This window comes from Lycorma delicatula, chromosome 10 (genome assembly GCF_047948215.1).
Source record: "Lycorma delicatula isolate Av1 chromosome 10, ASM4794821v1, whole genome shotgun sequence".
Classification (NCBI taxonomy): domain Eukaryota; kingdom Metazoa; phylum Arthropoda; class Insecta; order Hemiptera; family Fulgoridae; genus Lycorma; species Lycorma delicatula.
The window spans coordinates 293,160-321,139 of NC_134464.1; the positions used below are offsets into that span (position 1 = coordinate 293,160).

Consider the following 27,980-nt stretch of genomic DNA (forward strand, 5'->3'; position numbering starts at 1 on the left):
GTTTTATTTGCTCTGGGGACATATACATTCCTTTTACATCTAAGTTCGTACTCGGTTATCATACTATCTCTATGACCGCTTCTGATAAAGAAAATTTTCATTACTTTATAAACATATAAATAACGTAGCGGTAATATAGACAATTCCCTAAATATTGGCAAAGAATGATCCGTAGTTCTGAAAATTACCAAATCTGTAATGCGACAGTGATTGTATCCTTCACCGTAACAACATGATAGTCCTTTGTGTAAAATAGCCTTACGTCTACAGAGATTTTGGAAAAAAGAACAATAAGAAATTCCTCATCCTCTTTTACCAGCTTACATCATGACATGCAACTTTTTTTCCTCACATATCACTAAAGAAGAGAAATGTTTGCTGTGTCAACAAGATGAAAAAGAAAAAGCTGAAGAGCTTTTTCAACAACTACATCACTGTTCAACATTTCTAGAAGAGTTTCATTTATAGGAAAAACATTGAATCAGTCGTCAAAAGTAGAGTACTCTGAAGTAAACTTGTTACAAAAAAATAAAATACTACTTAAAAAAAAATTCAGGGACTTTACAATCCTCCTATATAAATTAATTACAACGGTAAATAAAGATATTTATAATTGAAATATATTTTTATTCATTACAATAATTGTACACTTCACATGTATAATTAAACATTACTTACAAATTATGCAATTATAACATGTAAATTAAAAAGAAAGGAACAACAATACATAATGATATTAATTATAATTATTAAAAGATAATAATTAAACAATTACTAAATTGTAATTAAATAATATAAAAATGTATTAACATTCACAACAGGAAGGCCACATCAGTATTATTAAACCAAAAGTAATGATGCAACATTTTACACCACCATATTGCAGTCAGTGTTTTGTTACCCAGATCTAAGCACAGAATTACAAAAGTTTACAAAAATAAAAAATATATTGATTAATTTAATTACAAACATTATTAATACTAATTTGTATTATATGTTTTTACTGTTTGATATTTTTACATAATTCTTTTGAATTACAGAAAAGTTACTTCAATAAAAATAAAAAAAATATTATTTAAACAAAGACTTATTTATTAGTTATTTAATAATTTATTATTATTATTTTTTTTTTGTAAATGACAAACCAAGATTTATTTTGAAAGAAAACATATTAATTGTCAACATGTCAAGGTTTAACAGTGAAATCGATGATTTTTTTCTCAGAAATCACCAGTTTACCTGAATCATATTACAACTTTGGTATTTCGAAGCTACTTTAAGGACAGTAAATGTTATTTTACGATTGAAAACAGTAATGTCTATCGTTGGTATTAATTATTATTCTACAAATATAACCTGGTGCTTTATAGCAATATGTGATAAATGGTGGAAAAATACTATATCCAGGGAATTATATTTATCTAACATTGAACAATGTGTAGGATGGGAGTCAGTACATAGCCTTTAGAAATAAGCAATGTTTAGCTAAATTCCACAATAAGGGTGGTATGTGGGTGTAGCTGAAATCATATTTAAGATCATTCATGTGACACTGCAGCACAGAAGTGAAATAAGAGGGCAGTTCGGGAAGTAACCTCTGTTGTCTTACTATGCGGGAAGGAGTGGGGGTAGCACTACTGTTTTTGTACAGACAAAAACGTGCGGGAGGCCAGTCAGCATCCAGCCATGGCAGTAGCAAGGTCATGTGATCGCTCGTTGATTTTCTGTGGCTGGTTAAAATGTGCGCTGCAATAGAAAACCCCACGAAGTGTGAAGTATGCACTGTTATAAGATTTCTAACGGAAAACAATATTCAGTGACAGTTATTCATCAGGAACTTTGTGTTGTGTATGGACCAGAGATTATGAGCAAAGAAGTTGCATGCGATTGGGTTCGTTCATTCATTCAAAAGTGGATGAAGAAACATGCATGACAAAGAAAGGAGTGGTCCATCTGTAGTCAATCATGAACTAGTTCAAAAGATTGATGCCGAAGTGCATGAAAATCAACATTTTACTACCTCAGAGCTTTCCAATGAATTCCCACAAATTTTCAGGACTGTTTTGTTCGAGATAGTGACGGGAAAGTTAGGCTACTGTAAGTTCCGTAACTAAGGAACAGGTGAGAGATTTTTTTGCAGCCAGCATTTCTAAGTTAGTGACAAGGTACAATAAGCGCCTAAATTTAAATGGCAATTATGTTGAAAAGTGGAGGAAAGATGTAGTTTTAAGATGTATATAATAAAATGTATTTACCTACAACTATGTTTTATTTATAACCAACCGAGGTTACTTTTCGAACTGCCCTTGTATCTTTCAACAAATAATCACAGTAATAGTCACATATTGGCATTCACAGTAATTAATTGTTGTATTAAATGACACAAATATAAGAGAATAGTTAACTGTAAACAATCAAAATTAGTAAAGCGAATTCTTGAAGCTTAAAGGATAAAATTCAATCTTATTGAAATATATAAAACAACATATATTTTGGGATATATCTTTATTGTAACGGTCTGAATAACAAAACACACACAGGTGATATCAGTACGCTGAGTAATAAAAAAAATCTTGTGTCACCCAAATTAGTACCAGACTATCCCGGCTGTATAAATTTTTTATCACTCTTTATATTCCTGGAAATTTGAAAATTAGGTTATCTGAGCAATCAGGTAACATACAGACTGACTAAGCACAATAAAAGAAATTAGAGAAGTAAACAAATTTAATCTGAAGTAGTAATTGTACTTCAAATAATGCATAAATCACATAATATAAATATGTGATAATTAAGATCATTCATGTGACAATTAATAATATTCATGGGTCTTAATTGTGATAATAATTATATAATGTAAACCCATAATATTATTATGGGTCATATTAATAACCCATAACTGAGATCAGTTAATTTTTCAACAAACTAAACTGAAATGTGAGTTTTTTGAAGAGCTGAAAGCAACTTTTAAATTTGCATTTATTACTTATATAACAATAAAATAAATCATATAAATAAAGAATAAATAAAACTTACAGAAATTATTTTATGTTTTTAGTTTGATAAAACTTTTATAGAAATTTCAGTTATTAATCTCAAGACAGCCAAGTTGTCTTGCATTTGTCTACAAAAGATATAATGTATTTTTAATACAAAGACTGAAATATTCAAACACTATAGTGGAACAATAAAACATTTAATACCAGTGAATAACTCCAGGAATGGCAGCTGAGGTTCTCTCTTTTAATTACAAATTAAGTTAACTACTTAAGACTATCAAATTTTTTTAAAATTATTCTTCGAAAAGAAGCTTATATTAGTGTTTTTGTAGGTAAAAGCACTGCTAGGCTAATTTCCTTTTATTTTTAGTTAAGATCTTTGGTTCTTTTAAGCTGAATAGGAGTGATTTATTTCTCCATCATATAACGTTAACATCTGGATATAATTATTGTTTTCAAGTGTTTTATATAATTTTAAACTATAATAAATAACAGTTGTATCAAATAATATTTAAACATTAACTTACTGTTTATTATTTTTTTAAAACAGTTATAAGTAGATAAGTTGTATGGGAAGTGTGAAGTTTCTTCTTTTTTTAAATAATTTTTATGTCGATTGAGTTTAGACATGATAATCTGAACCGAGTGTGTAATTCATAAAGAAGCGAACCTGTCTAATTTATCTATTTTGCTCTAATAGGTAATAGCTATTGTTTAACAGTAAATGAATAGAAATTGTAGTTACAGTTATCCACAAATAGACTATTAACTATGAAATTATTACCTGTTATTGCTGCACTGCTACTAGGTTTTGTTGCTGTTATGCTTATTGATTAGCTGGAATTCCTTTATTTGTCAACTGCATCCCATACAATTATTGGTATTAAATTTTTTTAAGCTAAGCATTTCTACACATTCTGCTGAGGTCTGTTAGGACGGTCAGGTGGATGACCTGATGTGCGTTCTAGTGAGTTAGTCTGGTCCGGAAGAGGCATTATGATGTGAAGAAATAACCCTTCTGATGTAAACAGCTAGTGTTAGGGCCTGCATAGTTTTAAGTGGGTGGGGTAAAAAGAAGAAAGCCTTTTGGGATTCTACAAACAAAAGGAGATGCAGTTGCTAGTTTTTTAATATATACCTTATTTAAACAAATATCTTTATAATATTTATAAAGTGATGATGAATACAAATAAATCTTAAACAGTATAAAGTATATTAATTTATAATACAGACAGAACTGATTTATTTTATGATAATAGAACTTAGATCTGGTTGGATAACTTTAAAAAAAAATTACTGCTAACAGTTAACCACTTTTAAACATAAAATACCAAGAGAATTATATTTTTAAAATTAAAATAGAAAAATTGTAACTTTTTATAAAATGGATTGTCACAAACGCTGTACCAAGTTTCAGGAATGGCTGAAGCCAATGGCCTTCAATAAAATTTTCTTTACTTAAAACTACCTTAAAGCACTCTTGTATGCGTAAAAATCCATAAAAATTATGAAATTAAATATACTAACGAATAATATATTCATGACTGCAATATACATCTTTGTAGGGATGAATTCTTCAACCAGTGCTTCTTATAAATTTTGTGCTCTGTTTTTATACCCTATGGATTCTGTAAATCTGGCACCAGATATAACATACATATAAAACATATTTAAGAACATTACAATTATTCTTACTATGACAACATCACAACATAATTAACACAGATTTTTTTTCTAACTAAAAGTTTAATAATACGTACATTTTAACAAAGCTTTTCGGTAAACAGTAATTAAAGCCAATATTTTTTCTTTTAAGTACTTAAAGTACAATAAATAGAACAACATATTAAGTAATAGTTTCACTTTTTTTTTAAGTACAGTATTTAATTCTTCCATCATTTCAGAGGAATGCATTAATAACAATAAGTAGATATCAAAATAATACATATAATTTTTTACTTATTATTTTTTTTCTATGAAGAAACTTCAGGATCATCTATAAATTGTCTGTAGTTCTGAAAAAAAAAACAATTAACATAAGCAAACAGACAAATAAACTGTTACATATGAGGTTCACACAACAGTAAAGAATGTTTCCATATAACACTTGCATAGATTATATATACATACAAGATCTGTAAATAAAGTAATGAGACTGATTCAGAAAAACTTTTTATTTACAATCCATTTATACATGGACTCTAACACCTTTAAAATATTTCCCTTGGGAAGCCAAGCAATGCTTCAAATGGTTTTCCCACTCTTCATAACAGTGTTGGAAATCAGAAACCAGAATATCCTTCAGATGGTCAGTTATTTTTTTTTTGTTTTCTACTTTTCCAAAATGGTGTCCTTTGAGGTACTTTTTAAAGTCAGGAACAGGAAAAATTTGCAGGGGCTCAAGTCAGGTGAATAAGGTGGTTGAGGAACAACAGGAATGTTTTGCTTTGCCAAACACTCATTAATTGAGAGTGTAATGTGACAGGGTGCATTGTCTTGATGCAGCAACCAGTTGTCTTTGATGGTTGGTCTCACACAGGCAACTCTTTTCCACAGTCTTTCAAGAAATTTTCAGTAAACATATTGATTTACAGTCTGTAAATCAATATAAGGATTAAGAAAGAAAATTATGAAGTTTTGCCCCATAAGCAAAAACTCCTTATGGACAATGGCATTACTATCAAACAAATTAGCATGGTTTTGATTTTTGATTTGCTCATTTTTTCCTTTTTTGGGATGTGGAAAGTTCAAAGTGCCCTGGCGTTTTGTTTCTGGGTCATACTGAAATATCCAAAATTTATCACCAGTACTAACATTTTTTAGAAAATAAGGATCAGTTTCAATTCGCCCTAGAAAATCACGGCATACCCTGTTGTTTTTCTGTTCAACAATAAGGTTTTAAAGACCAATTTTGCACAAACTTTTTTCATGTCCAATTCGTTTGTCAAAATTTGATCGACTGTAGTGTGGTTCAAATACAATTGTTCTGCAATCATTCTGACAGTTAATCACTGGTCGTACCATATCAACTCTCCAAATCGCACAACATTTTCATCACTTTTTCACATTAACAGTCTTCCAAAGCGTGGATCGTCTGCAATTGATTCCTGACCATCTGAAAATGCTTTAAACCACCTAAAAACTTAGGCTCATGACAGAGTGTCACCTCCATAAGCCCTTTTCAATTTTGAAAAAGTTTCAGTAGTATTCTCACCGAGTTTAATACAGAACATGATTGTACAACGCTGCTCATAAATAGTATCACTGATTTTTGTAATGCACAACAAAAACTTATTTCAAGAAAAGTTTGTATATATCTCACGTGGCAACAATAGACTAAAAATGTTAATACCTAATATGAATCATCTGTTCATATAACCATAAATTTACTAGTAACTTTACAGTGTTGCCACTTTGACTGCAAAAAAACTAGTCTCATTACTTTATTCATACAATATTATTTATATCCTCCTCTATGAATCATGAGACCTTGCCATTGGTGAGGGGTGCTCAGGGATACAGAGTAGCTGGACTGAAGGTGCAACCATATCGGAGAGGTATCTGTTGACAGCCAGACTAAGGAATGATTCCTGAAAGAGGGCAGCAGCTCTTTCAGTAGTTGTTAGGGGCGTGAGTCAAAATGACTTAAACGGCCATATCAACATCACTCAGTCCTCTGAGTACTGCGGAGCTGAAAGCAATGGAAAACTACAGCTGCTTTTTTTCCAAGAAAATGTGGCTCTCTGTATTTTCATATAGCAATGATGGAGGCGCCTTCCTTGGTAAAATATTCTGGAGGTAAACTAGTCCCCCATTCGGATCTCCGGGTGGGGACTACTAAGGAAGGGGTCACCAGAAAATTAAAAAATAACATTCTACGAGTCAGAGCCTGGAATGTTAGAAGTTTAAAAAAGGTTGGTAGGCTGGAAAATTTAAAAAGGGAAAAGGATAGGATAAATGTGGATGTAGTAGGAATTAGTGAGGTTCGGTGGGAAGAGGAAGGGGACTTTTGGTCAGGTGATTTTAGAATAATTAACTCAGCTTCAAATAATAGGCAGGCAGGAGTAGGTTTCAAAATGAACAAGAAGGTAGGAAAGAGAGTAGAGTATTTCAAAACGCATAGCGATAGAATCATTGTAATAAGGATAAAATCAAAACCTAAACCGACAACAATTGTTAACGTCTATATGCCTACAAGCGCCCATGATGATGAGGTAGAGTGTGTCCACGAAGAGATTGATAAAGCAATTAAACACGTAAAAGGAGATGAAAATTTAATAATAGTTGGAGATTGGAATGCAAGCATTGGAAAAGGCAAGGAAGGAAATATAGTGGGTGAATATGGGTTGGGCAAAAGGAATGAAAGAGGGGACCGACTTAGAGTTTTGCACAGTATAATTTAGTAATTGCCAACACCCAATTTAAAAATCATAATAGAAGAATATACACTTGGAAAAAGCCAGGCGATACTGCAAGGTATCAGATAGATTATATCATGGTTAAGCAAAGATTTAGAAATCAACTCGTTGACTGCAAAACTTACCCTGGATCAGACATTGATAGCGACCATAATTTGGTGATAATGAAATGTAGATTGGGGTTTAAAAACCTGAAGAAAAGGTGTCAGATGAATCGGTGGAATTTAGAGAAGCTTGAGGAAGAGGGGGTTAAGAAGATTTTTGAGGAGGACATCGCAAGAAGTCTGAGTAAAAAAGATAAGGTAGAAAATGTAGAAGAAAAACGGGAGAATGTTAAAAAAGAAAATCTTAAATCGGCAGAAGCAAACATAGGCAGAATAAAGAGAACTGGTAGAAAACCTTGGGTTTCAGACGATATATTGCAGCTGATGGATGAACATAGAAAATATAAGAATGCTAGTGATGAAGAAAGTAAAAGGAACTATCGGCAATTAAGAAATGCTGTAAACAGGAAGTGCAAACTGGCGAAAGAAGAGTGGATTAAAGAAAAGTGTTCAGAAGTGGAAACAGAAATGAACATTGGTAAAATAGACGGAGTATACAGGAAAGTTAAGGAAAAGTTTGGGGTACATAAATTAAAATCTAATAATGTGTTAAACAAAGATGGTACACCAATATATAATACGAAAGGTAAAGTCGACAGATGGGTGGAATATATTGAAGAGTTATATGAAGGAAATGAATTAGAAAATGGTGTTATAGAGGAAGAAGAGGAAGTTGAGGAGGATGAAATGGGAGAAACAATACTGAGATCTGAATTTAAGAGAGCATTAAAAGATTTAAATGGCAGAAAGGCTCCTGGAATAGACAGAATACCAGTAGAATTACTGCGCAGTGCAGGTGAGGAAGCGATTGATAGATTATACAAACTGGTGTGTAATATTTATGAAAAAAGGGAATTTCCATCAGACTTCAAAAAAAGTGTTATACTCATGATACCAAAGAAAGCAGGGGCAGATAAATGTGAAGAATACAGAACAATTAGTTTAACTAGTCGTGCATCAAAAATCTTAACTAGAATTCTATACAGAAGAATTGAGAGGAGAGTGGAAGAAGTGTTAGGAAAAGACCAATTTGGTTTCAGGAAAAGTATAGGGACAAGGGAAGCAATTTTAGGCCTCAGATTAATAGTAGAAGGAAGATTAAAGAAAGACAAACCGACATACTTGGCGTTTATAGACCTGGAAAAGGCATTCGATAACGTAGACTGGAATAAAATGTTCAGCATTTTAAAAAAATTAGGGTTCAAATACAGAGATAGAAGAACAATTGCTAACATGTACAGGAACCAAACAGTAACAGTAACAATTGAAGAACATAAGAAAAAAGCCGTAATAAGAAAGGGAGTCCGACAAGGATGTTCCCTATCTCCATTACTTTTTAATCTTTACATGGAACTAGCAGTTAATGATGTTAAAGAACAATTTAGATTCGGAGTAACAGTACAAGGTGAAAAGATAAAGATGCTACGATTTGCTGATGATATAGTAATTCTAGCCGAGAATAAAAAGGATTTAGAAGAAACAATGAATGGCATAGATGAAGTCCCATGCAAGAACTATCGCGTGAAAATAAACAAGAACAAAACAAAAGTAATGAAATGTAGTAGAAATAACAAAGATGAACCACTGAATGTGAAAATAGGAGGAGAAAAGATTATGGAGGTAGAAGAATTTTGTTATTTGGGAAGTAGAATTACTAAAGATGGACGAAGCAGGAGCGATATAAAATGCCGAATAGCACAAGCTAAACTAGCCTTCAGTAAGAAATATAATTTGTTTACATCAAAAATTACTTTAAATGTCAGGAAAAGAGTTTTGAAAGTGTATGTTTGGAGTGTCGCTTTATATGGAAGTGAAACTTGGACGATCGGAGTATCTGAGAAGAAAAGATTAGAAGCTTTTGAAATGCGGTGATATAGGAAAATGTTAAAAATCAGACGGGTGGATAAAGTGACAAATGAAGAGGTATTGCGGCAAATAGATGAAGAAAGAAGCATTTGGAAAAATATAGTTAAAAGAAGAGACAGACTTATAGGCCACATACTAAGGCATCCTGGAATAGTCGCTTTAATATTGGAAGGACAGGTAGAAGGAAAATATTGTGTAGGCAGGCCACGTTTGGAATATGTAAAACAAATTGTTAGGGATGTAGGATGTAGAGGGTATACTGAAATGAAACGACTAGCACTAGATAGGGAATCTTGAAGAGCTGCATCAAACCAGTCAAAAAAAAAAAAAAAAATATATACATACATTAATAAGTATGAAGCAGAACAATATTAAGTTTAAAAGCTTATTTATATTATCAAAAGATGCCATTATTATTGAACACAAACAAAAAGGTGTTATGTCTTATAAATTCTGTATTATATTGATTCCAATTCCCAATAGCAATGCTAGAAAAGGTTATATCTTGTTCATGACTACTTTCATAATCACATTTACTGCCATATGCAAATTATCACTTTTTTTCTGAACTAATACTATCAATAAAAACATAAGTTATAGTAGATCCTCAATTTTTGATTACTCGCTGTAACAACCAACTCATAATGACCCCTTAATTTTCTAAAAATAAATAATTAATAGGTCACACATAAAAAGAGATACGTCTCTATTCATGTATTCTTGTAAAAGTACTACAAAATATTATCTGTACTTCCTTCTAATCCAAACTTGCCTCTTCCTTCCAATGAATATTCTTACATTTCAAAATAGCTTTGAAATTTCACTTTCTGGGTATTTTATATCCTAATACAGTATTTTTTACATGAGTCAGAATATACTATCGATTTATAGTATATAAAACATTGTGATGCACAGAAATGTTTCTAGTAATGCAAAATATAAGGATAAGGAAAAGAGGATATATTAAGAATGTAAAACAAAAAAAAATCCAAAAAAATAAAAATCCGGAAACAATAACAAAGAGAAACAAGTAAAGAATTTCTTGAACAATACAGAAGTTTTGGACAATGGATGTTTTGAGACCATTACACTTGCATCTACAACGAGAATGGATCGGATGATGTTATGTCAGGAAAAGGCCTATGCCTGGAGTATATAAATTCTGTCAAGGGCTGATGAATGGGAGAACATGCTACACAAGCATATTCCTAATGCAACAAAAATGTGACTGTATCCATTCAGCAGTCAAGTATGACAAGCTGTTCAGTTAGGTTAGTTCACTTTGAACAGGGGCAAAATTATATGCTAGTTTTCTTTTTGTAAATAGGAGAAATTAACAATTCTTATATAAAGTTTATTAGTTATTGGAAATTTCATAGGATAATCAGAATAATTGTTTTTGATATATATTTATTTATTTTGTAGATATTAAGATACTAAAATTAAATAAATTGCATTAAAAAGAACTTAAATGGGTGTAATCACTTAATATATATTCTTCGTTTAAACCAGTAACATGTGACAATACTGTTTTTGATATGTTGCCTGACTTACTGAACCCTTTTTACAAAAATTATCTAGACATTTTAATCAAGAATTTCTGTAATCATTTCTGTATACAATTTATAAACTGACAATTTACTTACTACTTAATTTTACTTTTATATACTTACAATTTATATTACTTTATATTCATCATCAGTATTAACTTTTATCAAATAAATTACTAGTACAATAAGGATAATTAACAGGTTTTTGCAGGTATGAAACGCTTTATTCATAAACTGGAAGAAAAAGGAAATTAGCAGTCACTTCAAAAAATTGAAGAACGGTAATTACTATTATTGTGTTTGAGATCTTTAGAAGATAATATAATGGACATAGATCTCTCAAATAACTTTCACACAACATTTATAAACACTTTCATTTAATGATAATATAATTACTGCCACAAGGTAATTCTACACCTATAGGTAATTATAAGTAGCCATAATTCTACACCCTATTTCAGTATAGATCAGATGCACTGAACAACATAAAAAACAAAGCAAAGTTGCAGTACAGAAGTTTCAGCCACTAGAAATTAGCCTATTAGCCTTATTTGTTAGTTATAATAATAGAAGCAGGAAAATATTCAGCTAATTTGATTTTTAATGTAGATAAAAGAAGAACCTCAAGTGTAATTATATCCTATTGTGCTTGTATACAGCCAGAGAAAAAGAGAGCATGCTTAGATTTAAACGCACAATAAACCATGTAAACATGTTTTTGTACAATGTAGAACGATAGAATTCAGCTATCAAGTAATTAAATACAGAATAGTATATTTAATTATTTGGGTGTGAATGTAAGAACTTGATTCACGATCACTTTTCAGAAACAAATTAATTAATTTACTGTACTTTCATAATTATGTTTAAAACTACTTGTATGTAAGTTTTACTCACGCTTATCTGTGTAACAATAAGTGGTAATGTTATTTCAGAAGCTAACATAAACTGAAATAAGAACATCTATATTTATATGTACACAGCTTGTCTAACTGCATAAAACTAACCTGACAGTTGGCAAAAAAAAAAAGAAGAAGATTACTAACAATAACAATTATAATCAATTAAATTTTACTTACAGCAGCTGCAACATTAAATAAAGTTTCAGCTGTAGCTTTCCCTGTTTGTTCTACCATTCTGTAAAGGAACCCTTCCTTATTCTTTAAAAGGATGTACGGATGATCAAATTCCTAAAACAAAAAGAAACTAACATAATAATTTTATAAATAAAATACTTATGACTTTCAAAATATTATCAGATGTCCATGATACCAGTAAGGAAAGGATGAATTATACTTTTTTTGCCTTCAGTCATTTGACTGGTATGGTGCAGCTCTCCAGGACACCGGAAACAAGACTGTCAAGAAATATCATTGAAAAGCTCTGGTTCCAAAAGCTAGAAGTAGGATGGATCAAAGAAATTAGAGAAGATATGAAAGAATTGGGAATTTCCCTGACTGACCTACAGAATAAAACTGGAAAAATTACAAAGCTAAAAGACAAAAGCATTAGATTTAAACAAAAGACAGACAAACGACAAAATACAACGAAGAGGGTGTTTACGGATGAAGAAAAGAAAGCAAGATCTGAACTGATGAAGAAATACTGGCGCAGCTCAGAAGAGTAAAATAACACGCTTTTCTCAGAAAAGATCTAACTAAAATTGACTTAAGTGGTCCCATGTTGGCCGTAAAAGCATAATAATAATAATAATAATATACATAACATATGTATAAATCTGAACTTGCTACAAACACTGATGAGAGCAAAAGCAGTAAATTAAATTAATCCTTATTGATTGTAAGGAGCAGTTTATCCAGAAAATATTTTTCATAGCCAAATATTGTAATAAAAAAATTAAATCTACAACAGAAACAAACCTGCCTCAGTAAAATTTATCTGAAACAAAACAAAAATGTCATAGATTATGTTTATAAAAATTCACTTACAATATCAGAATGTAATATAATTTAAAAACAAACTAAATAATTTAAGTACTTACAAGACAACCGGCATCCATACCAAGCACTTTATCAGAATCCATCACAGTGTTCAATCTATGTGCTATTGTAAGCATTGTACATTCTGAGAATTTTCTCCTAATAGTAAGTTGAATAAGTGCATCCGTTCTGAAATTTTAAAACTTCATCAAAAACAATTTAAATTATTGTAAAACTAAAACTATCATATAAATTCTATTACTTATATGTTTTATGTAAATTTCATGAAAAAAAAAAAAATAAATAAAATACAACAATAACCTTAAAATTGTAATACTCTTTAACAAATTGAAATTGTAAAATTTTTTCAGCTAGTGGCAACATTGACTGTTAGATAGAAACATTTAAAAAATACTTTACGATGACAAATTACCATCTCTAATTACTTCCTTAACTACAAAAACTCATACATATGCCGCTCTATGTAAAATATTAATTATAATTATAACCAAAATAAATATCACTTCTTACAAAATTTCCTCAAAACGTTTATGTATAATTATTCCCGTTTATCCTGTTTATTAACATGGATAATTACAGATCAAAGACATGCAATACATTATTTAAACTTCAGAATCATGTAAAAAGATTTCACCAATCTTTTACATGAAAACAATCATTTTAAAGACATTATATGAATATTACAGTTTATTTTCTGTTCTAAAAACATTAAACAAAGAATATGATGAACTCAATATTTTTTGCTGTTAAAACTGTATCCTGTTCAAGTTTCTCTTATTTTTTAAACTTGTCATAAAGTATGTAAGGACTGAAAACACTTATTGAAAATGACAAGTGGAAAATATAAACGATAATATAAACTGGGAATATTTCCATTTATTGACAACTACAAAAACACTTATTTTTTTAAGTTGTAAAGAGATATATTAATACTTGTTAATTATATTAATAATTTCTAAAAAGATAATTTTTAGAACTAACTGAATCACAAGATGTTCCAAAAGTTTCTAGTTATCTATTACATATTTCTTTATTCACAACCTACAGGCAGCGCCATCTTATTTTCATAATAAACGTAGGCTACCTGTAGTTTACTACAAGGCCAGAATACTTTCTTTTTTTTTAATAAGAACCCATAACATTATATTGGTTTAGGATAGTATTAAGGTGCTGTGAGCATTAAAATGTACCAGTTCTTAAAGATAAAGTGTAACTTCATATATACTTTGTAAAGTTAATAAGTTAGGAATATCAACAAAAGAAGTTTTGATAGTGTTAACATTCTAATTTTTCTTTTGACAGTAAACAAGGAAACAGCAGTATTATAGCTGTTCACTTTCACCCAGGAAATACTCAAACCTAGCAAATAAACTGTTAGTTTTTCAAGTTTAACCTGCATTTCCTTCATCGATTACCACCCTTAACCACCACTGAAAGAGTTCCTGTTCCCCCCTTATCAAGAAATACGACTTAAATCCTGACCCACTGATAATCATCAGCTATGGTAATATCAACGTAATGGTTTCTATGAGGTGAAAATTCTTTTCACAAAAAAAATCTCAATTTATTAAGGAAAACTTCTAGTGCATTTTATAATTGTAGCAGAAAAAGAACCAAATGATATATATTTTCTTTTTCTAAAAATATATTTATAATTCTCTTACTCCTAACAAACAAAGCAAACAGCTACAAAAAAAAAAAATCATCAGAATTAACTCTTATGCTAATAATGTAAAACAAAATATATAAAATATTACACAATAAAATAAGTACTATTTACTATTTAACACCACAATAAAGATTACAGCAGACAAATGGCAGAGAACATCCAGTTCGCCCAATGGGCTCTATTATGTCATGTGCTGCAAGATTCATCCTGATTGTAACACTGCAATCACTAACCTACCTTTAAGCAGCATCTTCGTAGGTACACAAACAACTCGGAACATGTGGGTACCTCATGTCATTTAGCACTGTTCACTTACTGACATTTTTAGATGCCTACCTCAGTCCAGCATGTTCTTAACTCATCTTAGGATAGGTGAGATAATCTTGTTTGCTCTTTGCTTCAGGTAAAGCTTGACGACAATAGCAACACATTTTTGTTTTTTGTTAAGGGTGTACCTGGTTTGGGAATCATCTTTTAAGTGTTACTAAACCCTTCCCGATGTAGTTACCCAACTCCTGTTAACATTCAGGACTGGCTTGTTGAGGTTCAAGATGAAGGTTCACATAGCCAAAGTCAAACTGAAACACAAGACAATCTGGCAGCATAAATTCTATCTCAGTTCTAAGTATAACCTTCCTGCCTGCTCTAAGAAAAAGGAGCCACCACAGCCCATTCAGGTAGTTGACCGTAGAAAAAAAAGGTCTTTGCTCTATCTGAAATAATTTTCTATATTTCTCAGACACAATTAAGAATTTTTGGTCGTAATATAAATAAAAATTATTATATTTTTATTTTTAACTTACTGAGGATCAACATTTGCAGTGGCTTCATCTAATACAAGTATTTTATTTTTACGAACAACTGCACGAGCCAATCATACCAATTGTCTTTGACCTACACTAAAATTAGTACCACCTTCTGACATTTTAGCATTTAAACCACCAGGTAAATCACTAACTGCTTCTTTCAGTTCCACCTACAAAAAAAAGCAATAATAACGCAAATTAAAATAATATAACAAACCAAAATAACACAATTTATAATGTATAATATGAGGTGTGGCTATAAAATAATGAGACTAGTACTGTAAAATATTTTATTTTAAATTTATACATATTTAGTTATTATCCCCCTTCAATATACACCCCTCCTCTATCCCTATAACGCTCCAGTAAATTTTCCATTGTTCAAAACAGTGCTGGAAATCTTCTGTGAGCTCTTTCAAGATTCGTGACGCTTTTTCTTTCATAGCTTTAACGGTCTGAAATCTTGTTCCTTTTATTGCAGATTTGACCTTGGGGAATAGATAAACGTCACATGGTGCCAGGTCAGGCAAATAAGGCAGATGGTCTAACATCAGGATGTTATACTTGGCTAGAAACTTCTTGAAAGACATTACAGTATGAGCTGGTGCGTTGTCCTGATGAAGTACCCATGACTTGTTCTTCCATAATTCGGGTCATTTTTTCTTATTTTTTCACAGAGTTGAGCAAGGACCTTGAATAAAGACAGAATAGTTAACTGACAGTCAGATTGGATCAGATTACCAATCTTTTCAATATTTTTATCAGTTTTTGATATGGAAGGGTGACTCGGGCAAACATCATCTTTAACGTCTTCTTGGCCATCTTGGAAATGCTTAAACCAATCAAAAACCTGCTCACATGATAAACCATTCATTGCCATATACTTTTTTTAATAAAAGATAAGTTTCAGCAGAGGATTTTCCAAGTTTCATATGAAATTTCATGACAATTCTTTGCTCTAATAAAACAGTTATTTTTTCGGCAAAACAAAACAACAGATTTTACTCAAATGAAGGCCTTGAGTAGACTAATATGTCTACAGAAACTGGAGTGACAACAATCGAAAGAGAAGGCTTCATGTTGCACAGCTGTCAGTCATACAAATTTGGCGCATGAGCAGTTCTTCTGTAGCCGCATTAGTCTAATTATTTAATAGCCACACCTCGTGTAAATAGGATACTTCCTGGAGTATTGCTTTCAGATGTCAAATTCAGCTTGAATTTATAGCAAGTAGCCTCTAGTTTGTAGTAATTGGTGGGTAAGACAAGACTTTTTTAAATCAATCGCTACTTGACAACAGTGTACTTGATAATTTATAATTTGAATTTATTATTAAATTATAATTACTATTTTATTTTTAAAAATAAAATTTCATTTTTAAAAGTATGATTACAGAAATTTTACTTCATCTTATAAATGACTGATGTCATCTCACAATTACTAGTATTTAAGTATCCAATTTATTTAAAGGAGAAAAACCTGTTTAATCCGCATATGCGTTACATTTGTTGACAAGGAAGTTTGCAACAGGCTCACAAAAGAATAAAAGAAAATAATAAATAGAGGTGGAGTTTGGCAGAGATCAATTTTATGACCAGAAAAAAAGAAATATTAATTGATCAGATTGGAGATTATCATCACATGGCTAGTTAATTAAATCATTTTTAAACCTCATTGTCATTACTTTTTCATCTACACCAACAATATCGCTAACAACCTACCTACTTAGAATAACACTGCTAGACCTAGCATTACATTCCAAACCTTAACCTTGCTTTTACTATTAGAATCTGAAAGATATAATGGTAATCAGTAGTTTTCTTCAAAAGAAAAACATGCGCTCTAATGAATCATATGAAAGATCTTAATTATTGTCATCAACAAATGATTTACACACAGCATTGTCAAATTCATTCTCAATATCATTTACTGTCAAAAAAAGCATCACTAATCTTAACAGAAAATAATCACAAAATATTTAAAAATAAACAATAACTAAAACTAACGTAACTTATTCATAAACACATGAAGATTAGCAAAGATGTACTGAACATAATATATGAAGGTTGTTAATGTAATAACGGCAATTACTTGCATCAATCGATACTAATTTTAACACATTAATATTTATTAACAATATTGAAGTAACTGAAATTTTCCTCATTATTTAAAACCTGTTAAAGAACTAAATAATAAAAACAAAATTCTCAGGTGATTGATTACCAAGTGGTCTTTTTATGATTTTTTTTAATTGAATGTATACTGTCAAATGATATTCACAGTTAATTACAATTCAAACAAAGGAAACATTTACAAAAATAATAAAAACTATCACTGAAAGTGATAGGGTATATTACTTATATTACAGTGATTTACTTAGTGATAGTGACTCACTGAAAGTGAGTCTTCAACTTATCTTCACCTCACTTTTCATGATTTTTTTCTGAATGAAAACCTGAATTTAAAAGTGATGTTTGACCACTGTAGAAAAATAACAGTAAGTTACAGATCAACCCCCAGAAAAACGCTTCCAGTGTGAAAGTCTTTGTGAATCCCTCTGCATCCCCTCTCCCAAAAGATTTACTGCCTCCAAAAAAAACACACCAAAACATGTCTGACAAAGACAGACCTAATTTCAAAAAAAAGCAGTGAATTTCATTCCCATCCTTAAAATAGGCATGTGGGATGTGAACAACATCTTAAGAAAGTAATTAACATGCTAGATGCTTACTGTAGAAAAGATAAAAAAAATACACACCTTTTCTCAGATTAAATAAAGTCTTGTTCATTTGTTTTGTAAGCAAGCAAAACATTTCTTAAAAATTACATTACACTTGCTGCAGACAATTATGTGTATATCTTTCTAAGATATGTATAGTAGTACACTGCTGAATGTGAATTCTTTTCTAAAGGTGCTTGTAACTTTGACTTTGATTTGCAACATTTGCAGGATTCTTGGCGAGTGAATCTTGTAATTTAAAAAAAAATTGCGTGCTTACAAATGAACAAGACTTTACATAATCCAAGAAAAGACACATGGTTTTTTTGTCCTTTTCTACCGTTAGCAACTAGAATTTTAATTACTTTCTTAAGAAGTTGTTCAAATCTGTAATGCCTACTTTAAAGAAGAGAATTTAGTAATTCACTGCTTTCTTTTTTTATATCAGTTCTTTTTGTTAGATACATTTTCATTTTTTTTAAGTGGTTTTTTTTTGGGGGGGGGGATCATATATTTTTGTTCAACCAATGATTTTTAAAAATATTATCATTTCCTATTTCAGCTGTTTACTATAGTATATCCATATTGAAGTTACATTTTTCAAAACACATCTTGCTCAATCTTTTGAATGTCTGAAATTTTGGTTCTTTTTTTATCTTGAACTATGCCTCAATTTTAATCTCATTTATTTACAGTATCATATTTATTAAATCTACAAACAGTTTGCATGGCATTTTCAAATCACATTGACTAATTACCAAATGAATTAATTTGTATATTGATGGGTAGATATTAGACATTTGAGCAAACAAAGTACTTAGGAATTATCATTGATCAACACTTGCGTCAGAATTATCAAATAGTTAAAATTGTGCAAAAAATTAAATATATGATTTACATTACACAAAAAAACAACAATACCTTTTTCTAGTCAACAATGTAAAAAAAAAAAAAAACCAACATGTATATATGTCAGTATTTTATTTCAAGTTGTTACTACCTAAACCCAAAAACAGAAGTATCAAGAATAAATTGAAAAATTGGGTTAGAACACTAAATGAAAATGAGGTTTATCTGAAAGAGAGAGAAATTTATATATTTAAAAAAAAATGTAATGAACTAATTTTTTTTATATTTTTTAAGTTTAGTGTAGATGAATTAATGTAAAATCTAGTATATATTAGTTGATAGGTTTTTTCAAGGCTGCATACAGATGCTTAAGTATCTCTGCAGGGTTTGTTATGTAGTTATGTAATGTTTTATGTATTGTATCACATTCTGTAACCTGGTAATGATTAATAAATAAATAAATACTAGAATTTACTTAATGTTTTATCGACTCAATTTTTGGTATTAATTGGTTAAGCATACCACCTCTCTCTCTCTCTCTCTTTTTCCTGTTTAGCCTCCGGTAACTACCATTTAGATAATTCTTCAGAGGATGAATGAGGATGATATGTATGAGTGTAAATGAAGTGTAGTCTTGTACATTCTCAGTTCGACCGTTCCTGACATGTGTGGTTAATTGAAACCCAACCACCAAAGAACACCGGTATCCACGATCTAGTATTCAAATCCGTGTAAAAATAACTGGCTTTACTAGGACTTGAACGCTGTAGTAACTCTCTACTTTCCAAATCAGCTGATTTGGGAAGACGCGTTAACCACTAGACCAACCCGATTGGTCAAGCATACCACCTACTCGGTTCGTGTCCCACCTAATTTATTTTAAATAGTGAACTACTATTATAAATCATATACAAATTGCATAAAATTTGTACATTAATGTTAATTAGATGAGGTTTGCGAACAAAGTAAGCATTAGGTTAAATTTGGTTTCAGTGTACTGAACTTTGAATAATATCAATATAACCTAACCAAACTTAACCAAATGCTCGCTTACATTGTCTAATTAACATTAAATGTACAAATTGAACATAATTTATAATATTAGTTTAGTATTTAAAATATACACATTGGATATAATTTATAATACTAATTTACTGCATAAAATAAATTAGGTGGGGCAAGAACCAACAAATACCGTATTGTTTACTATTAGTTTGTTAAATTATTAGTTTATTATTTTCTATTTTTGTTTTTAGTTTCGTTTCATATTACCACCTATTTATTTATTTACTAACTTAATTTATTTACCTAAAATAAGTTTTTATTATTACTTGTTTATTTTAATTGTTATTTGTTGGTTTATTTATTTATAATATTATTTATTTGCATTATCACATTTATTTACAATATTATAATTTATTAATTTCTTTATCAACTAATTTTTTTTATTGAAACTGCAATTTGATAGTTATAATTTGATATTTGTTAACATATGTTTTTTCACTAGCTTATTTTTAACTGGCTGATGGTGGTGCCCTCAGTGCTCAGCGGAAATTGTGTGAACCGGACGGATTGGATAGGTGGAGGAAAAGAGAATAAATAGGTGAACAATAGATGGCGATATGACAGTTCACAAAATTAAATAATGAAATATTTAGATATTCACAGAGATAGAGATATTTAGATATTCACTATACAAAATATCAGTTGAAGAATGAATAAAAATAAAAATCCTGTGTTCAGCAAATATAAATTTATAACAATACTGCGGAGAATAGCTGAAATGTGGCTCCTGGTTAGTTCATCCCAGTTTTTGTAAAGGTCCTCCAGTCGGTCTCTCAGAGTTGTCGGGATTCAAGGCCCTCTGACCAGGGTTCCTAATAGTCTCATACCAATTACAATTATTAGCATGCAATTCATAGTAACATTAAATTGCTTTATTGACAAGAATTTTATACTACAGATTTATTTCTACATTCAAAAAATTTTTTTATGTAAAATTTCTAAATCTGTTGCTACAAAATGAGTATTTGGAATGTTCACCACTCATTTAATAAAAATATTTTTTTCTATCAGTCATAAATACAGTATCATATTACATTTAATCTTTTATTTGCATATATATATATATATATATATATATATATATATATAGTCTTCAGCCAAAGTATAAGTTTTTTTAATAAATTTTGTTTGTAATATTTAAAACAAAATTTTAAATAACGTAATAATTTGAAAAAAAATATAAACTGAAAATCTGTAAACTGAAATTTGGATGGACAGAATATTTTTAGAATACAAATAAACGGAGGTCAATAAATAAGCACCTAGAAAAGAGAATACATCAAGTTCAAAAACTTATTTCTCAACTCTCCACAATTATTTTAAATATACATACCTCCTGAAGAGCATTCCACAATACGCTGTCGCTATATTCATCAAATGGATCAAGATTTTTTCTCATGGTTCCAGAAAAAAGAACAGGTTCCTGAGGAATAATAGATATTTTGGAACGAATATCATGAAGACCCAATGTTGTTGTATCAATATTATCAAACCATATTTCACCTTCTAAATAAGCTAATCTATAAAGAGCTGATATTAATGAGGATTTACCAGCACCAGTTCTACCAACAATACCAATCTAAAGGAAAAATAAAACATTAAAAATTGTTTCTTATAAACCAAATAATGTCATAACATTTTATTTTATTTATTAAATAATATTTTTATTTCAATAAATGTAAAGTATTGTAAATAGTTTTAAACATTCCACAATGATAAGAAGGTATGAATAAGAACAAAATATCTTAGCACTACAATAAAGTAAATACCTTTTAAATAAATTTATAATTTTACATTGATGGATGATATATACTTTTGAGGGGATGAACAGAAGGTACAGGAAAAGACGCTCCAAAAATGCATAATTATCATCAATTCTAACTTCTATGGTAAGTAATACCTCTGTCTTTCATTTGGAAGGCAGAAGTACCCTGTCACTCTGGGTTAGAATCTAAACTTGGCATTTTTCATGCATTACAAAAATGTATTTTTGCCATCACTAACTAACTGGGTTAAGTTCCTGTTGCTTAAAGAATTTGTGTGTGTATGTATGTATGTATGTGTGTGTGTGTGTGTGTGTGTGTGTGTGTGTGTATGTATATATATATGTGTGTGTGTGTGTGTGTGTGTGTGTGTGTGTGTGTGTGTGTGTGTGTGTGTGTGCACGCGTGCGCGCGCATGTTACATATATATATAATTTATTTTTAAAACATTCTCTTGGAATGTTCTGGGGTCCCAAACAAGTATACTTACAAGTATTCTTACTTGCTTGGAAGCTGAAAAAACCCTTTTAATAATCTAAGAAAACGAATTACTTCATTAAGATCTTTTCATCTGTTAGAGAAGAGTGAAAGAAAATACTTAAAAAACAGAATATCAGTAAATAATAACACACCTTTTCACCTGGATTTATAGTAAATGAAAGATTCTTTAAAACAGGTTGTTCATTAGGACCATACTTAAGGACAACTTTTGAAAATTCAATTTTTCCCTCACTCGGCCATGAAGCAGGTGGTTTTTTATCTAGAAAAAAATAAATAAATAAAAAAACTTATTTTTTTAACAAATATATGTTTGTTTTGACATTGATGAGGCAAATTAAAAATAGTTGTCACCTATTAAAGAAATTACTTCTTTTATTTATTTATTTTTTTTTATAAAATACATCCTAGAAAGCAAAGGAATAGTAAAATAGAAGCTTAGAAGTAAGACGGTTACAGATTGACTTGCAGAACAGTTCTGTACCGCACCGTAGAAATACTTCAAAATAGTTGTGCTGTAATATATTTCCTTTATCCTCTTAATTTTTTTATTAAAATCTTGAGATGCCATCCCATAATGATTGCATCAGTCTTATATATTTATTAATAATAGCAAATCTTGAAATTATAAATGCTTGTAATAACAAACCCTTTAATTCCTACAATAAAGAAATTGACAAAAAAGAAGAGATGTTTACTGATGTTTACATCCTAGGACCTCCTCTATGAATCATGAGACCTTGCCGTTGGTGAGGGGGCTTGAGTGCTCAGGGATACAGAGTAGCTGGACCGAAGGTGCAACCATATCGGAGAGATATCTGTTGAGAGCCAGACTAAGGAATGATTCCTGAAAGAGGGCAGCAGCTCTTTCAGTAGTTGTTAGGGGCGTGAGTCACAATGACTTAAACGGCCGTATCAACATCACTCAGTCCTCTGAGTACTGCGCAGCTGAAAGCAATGGAAAACTACAGCTGCTTTTTTTCCAAGAAAATGTGGCTCTCTGCATTTTCACATAGCAACAATGGAGGCGCCTTCCTTGGTAAAATATTCCGGAGGTAAAATAGTCCCCCGTTCGGATCTCCAGGTGGGGACTACTAAGGAAGGGGTCACCAGAAAATTAAAAAATAACATTCTACGAGTCGGAGCGTGGAATGTTAGAAGCTTAAAAAAGGTTGGTAGGCTAGAAAATTTAAAAAGGGAAATGGATAGGGTGAATGTGGATATAGTAGGAATTAGTGAGGTTCGGTGGGAAGAGGAAGGCGACTTTTGGTCAGGTGATTTTAGAGTAATTAACTCAGCGTCAAATAATGGGCAGGCAGGAGTAGGTTTTGTGATGAACAAGAAGATAGGGAGGAGAGTGGAGTATTTCAAAACGCATAGCGATAGAATCATTGTAATAAGGATAAAATCAAAACCTAAACCGACAACGATTGTTAACGTTTATATGCCTACAAGCGCCCATGATGATGATGAGGTAGAGTGTGTATACGAAGAGATTGATGAAGCAATTAAACACGTAAAGGGAGATGAAAATTTAATAATAGTTGGAGATTGGAATGCAAGCATTGGAAAAGGCAAGGAAGGAAATATAGTGGGTGAATACGGGCTGGGCAAAAGGAATGAAAGAGGGGACCGACTTATAGAGTTTTGCACGAAGTATAATTTAGTAATTGCCAACACCCAATTTAAAAATCATAATAGAAGAATATACACTTGGAAAAAGCCAGGCGATACTGGAAGGTATCAGATAGATTATATCATGGTTAAGCAAAGATTTAGAAATCAACTCGTTGACTGCAAAACTTACCCTGGAGCAGACATTGATAGCGACCATAATTTGGTGATAATGAAATGTAGATTGGGGTTTAAAAACCTGAAGAAAAGTTGTCGGATGAATCGGTGGAATTTAGAGAAGCTTGAGGAAGAGGAGGTAAAGAAGATTTTTGAGGAGGACATCGCAAGAGGTCTGAGTAAAAAAGATATGGTAGAAAATGTAGAAGAAGAATGGGAGAATGTTAAAAAGGAAATTCTTAAATCAGCAGAAGCAAACTTAGGCGGAATAAAGAGAACTGGTAGAAAACCTTGGGTTTCAGACGATATATTACAGCTGATGGATGAACGTAGAAAATATAAGAATGCTAATGATGAAGAAAGTAAAAGGAACTATCGGCAATTAAGAAATGCTATAAATAGGAAATGCAAACTGGCGAAAGAAGAGTGGATTAAAGAAAAGTGTTCAGAAGTGGAAAGAGAAATGAACATTGGTAAAATTGACGGAGCATACAGGAAAGTTAAGGAAAATTTTGGGGTACATAAATTAAAATCTAATAATGTGTTAAACAAAGATGGTACACCAATATATAATACGAAAGGTAAAGTCGATAGATGGGTGGAATATATTGAAGAGTTATACGGAGGAAATGAATTAGAAAATGGTGTTATAGAGGAAGAAGAGGAAGTTGAGGAGGATGAAATGGGAGAAACAATACTGAGATCTGAATTTAAGAGAGCATTAAAAGATTTAAATGGCAGAAAGGCTCCTGGAATAGACGGAATACCTGTAGAATTACTGCGCAGTGCAGGTGAGGAAGCGATTGATAGATTATACAAACTGGTGTGTAATATTTATGAAAAAGGGGAATTTCCGTCAGACTTCAAAAAAAGTGTTATAGTTATGATACCAAAGAAAGCAGGGGCAGATAAATGTGAAGAATACAGAACAATTAGTTTAACTAGTCATGCATCAAAAATCTTAACTAAAATTTTATACAGAAGAATTGAGAGGAGAGTGGAAGAAGTGTTAGGAGAAGACCAATTTGGTTTCAGGAAAAGTATAGGGACAAGGGAAGCAATTTTAGGCCTCAGATTAATAGTAGAAGGAAGATTAAAGAAAAACAAACCAACATACTTGGCGTTTATAGACCTAGAAAAGGCTTTCGATAACGTAGATTGGAATAAAATGTTCAGCATTTTAAAAAAATTAGGGTTCAAATACAGAGATAGAAGAACAATTGCTAACATGTACAGGAACCAAACAGCAACAATAACAATTGAAGAACATAAGAAAGAAGCCCTAATAAGAAAGGGAGTCCGACAAGGATGTTCCCTATCTCCGTTACTTTTTAATCTTTACATGGAACTAGCAGTTAATGATGTTAAAGAACAATTTAGATTCGGAGTAACAGTACAAGGTGAAAAGATAAAGATGCTACGATTTGCTGATGATATAGTAATTCTAGCCGAGAGTAAAAAGGATTTAGAAGAAACAATGAACGGCATAGATGAAGTCCTACGCAAGAACTATCGCATGAAAATAAACAAGAACAAAACAAAAGTAATGAAATGTAGTAGAAATAACAAAGATGGACCGCTGAATGTGAAAATAGGAGGAGAAAAGATTATGGAGGTAGAAGAATTTTGTTATTTGGGAAGTAAAATTACTAAAGATGGACGAAGCAGGAGCGATATAAAATGCCGAATAGCACAAGCTAAACGAGCCTTCAGTAAGAAATATAATTTGTTTACATCAAAAATTAATTTAAATCTCAGGAAAAGATTTTTGAAAGTCTATGTTTGGAGTGTCGCTTTATATGGAAGTGAAACTTGGACAATCGGAGTATCTGAGAAGAAAAGATTAGAAGCTTTTGAAATGTGGTGCTATAGGAGAATGTTAAAAATCAGATGGGTGGATAAAGTGACAAATGAAGAGGTATTGCGGCAAATAGATGAAGAAAGAAGCATTTGGAACAATATAGTTAAAAGAAGAGACAGACTTATAGGCCACATACTAAGGCATCCTGGAATAGTCGCTTTAATATTGGAAGGACAGGTAGAAGGGAAAAATTGTGTAGGCAGGCCACGTTTGGAGTATGTAAAACAAATTGTTGGGGATGTAGGATGTAGAGGGTATACTGAAATGAAACGACTAGCACTAGATAGGGAATCTTGGAGAGCTGCATCAAACCAGTCAAATGACTGAAGACAAAAAAAAAAAAAAAAAAAAAAAAAAAAACATCCTAGGAATTGTAAAAGTGCATGTTCCTTTTATTACTCCCTTTACCCAAAACTCAGCATCTTTCCTTTCATAGAAAGCATCGTTAACATTGCTTCAACTGTATTTTACAATACTATTCTTAAAAAACTGAGAAGGTAACAGCTGAAGCAGAAACTTGTTGCATCAGCATTGCCAACGTAGGAAATTGTTTTTGGTATATACATTATAATGAACACCTTATTCTAGCTGCTTAATTTTTAGACATTGTAAATACAATTTTTTACAATTATTAAGATTATTAATATTTAAAATAGCAAGTTACATTACTTACTTAAGCTGTAAGTTCTTTGACTTAATTAATTATATTTATATATTACTGCAAATATGCTATGATCTGATTTTGATACTAATTTTTTTAAAGATCTTAAACAAAAGAAATAATTCCTTTTAGGTCTTCATTAATTCTTTCACAATTTATGAAATCTGATTCACCATTATCAATAACAATGTCCATTACACACCACTCAAAGTAAAGATTCTTTTACTTTATTTTTTTACTTGTCCATTGGTTTCCAATGTAAAGTCGTGCTGGTGAACTTCTCTTGCGCTAGTATTAAATATTAGTTTCAATTGTTACCTTTTTCTCTATTTCTGACTGATGAATAAATTCACCACAGATGCTTACAAAGAAGCTTACGGGTGAGACTATTAAAATGGAAACCTGTAGCATAAAAAAAATGACATATCACTGGAATTCAAATCCAGGACCTCCAGATGAAGGGTTGAGACACTACTACTCCGCCACAGAGATCAGCTGGCAATTTTTTTATCCTAATTGAAAGCAACCTGATACTTTTGCTACTGAACAATACAGATTCACGGTTACATAATTTACTTATGGTTAACCCAGTATAATACTGAAATTGACTGAATTGACAATATTAGGATTTATTTTGGGAGAAAGGGGAGAATTTTAAGAGGGAATTTAATTGATGAAACAGGAAGTGTGGATGAAAACAAAGAATGTAACACTATTTTTAGGAACAAAGAGGTAATTAACAATATTTAAATGAACTATGGGTTTGGAGTTCTAAGCTATGACTAAAAAGAATTAGCTAAAAGAAATAATTGTTAACAAATCTCAAGTTGCACTTTATGATGATAAATGACTAGAATTTTACCACAAACTGTCAGTTTGATTATTAAACCTTCATTTTTAAATCAATTATTACAACACTCCACACCTAATGAAAATAATAATAAAAATTGAATAAATTAAGGATTTTAAAATGTATTTACCTGAAGGTGACTCTAAAGGCAGTTCCTTTTCAACATTACTATATTCTAAAACTCTTTCAACTGATGTCATTTGGTTTTCAAGTTCTGCTGATTGTCGCATACCCCATTGAAACATACCAGTTAATCCAATCTACTGTGTTATAGCAAATCGAACATTACCTCCAAATGTTTCTGTCAAAAGAAAATGTGTAAAAAGTGAAAAAGAAATTCAGTAATGTAATTTTACTACACAAAGGTATAAAATTAATATGCATAACAATAAATAGTATGTATAGTTTATTTAGTACATATTCAAGTATTCAAAATATGTTTTTAAGTAATACATAAACTTTACCGTTTCAATAATACTGATCATTCAGAAATTTTTATTTTCACATATACTGGCCACTCTTTTCAGAATTATAAGCCCCAACCAGAAAG

The 27,980-nt window shown here is 30.9% G+C and overlaps 1 protein-coding gene across 1 annotated transcript; it reads right to left on the bottom strand.

Moving 5' to 3' along the window:
* Window positions 1-3,173: 3,173 nt before the first annotated feature.
* On the bottom strand, window positions 3,174-27,699 carry LOC142331097 (putative multidrug resistance-associated protein lethal(2)03659). Its single transcript, XM_075376769.1, is given in 7 exon segments — window positions 3,174-5,014; window positions 12,017-12,127; window positions 12,940-13,066; window positions 15,371-15,543; window positions 21,340-21,585; window positions 22,402-22,529; window positions 27,561-27,699. Coding segments are annotated over 7 exon segments (942 nt in total). The 5' UTR covers window positions 27,676-27,699; the 3' UTR covers window positions 3,174-4,972.
* Window positions 27,700-27,980: the final 281 nt, after the last annotated feature.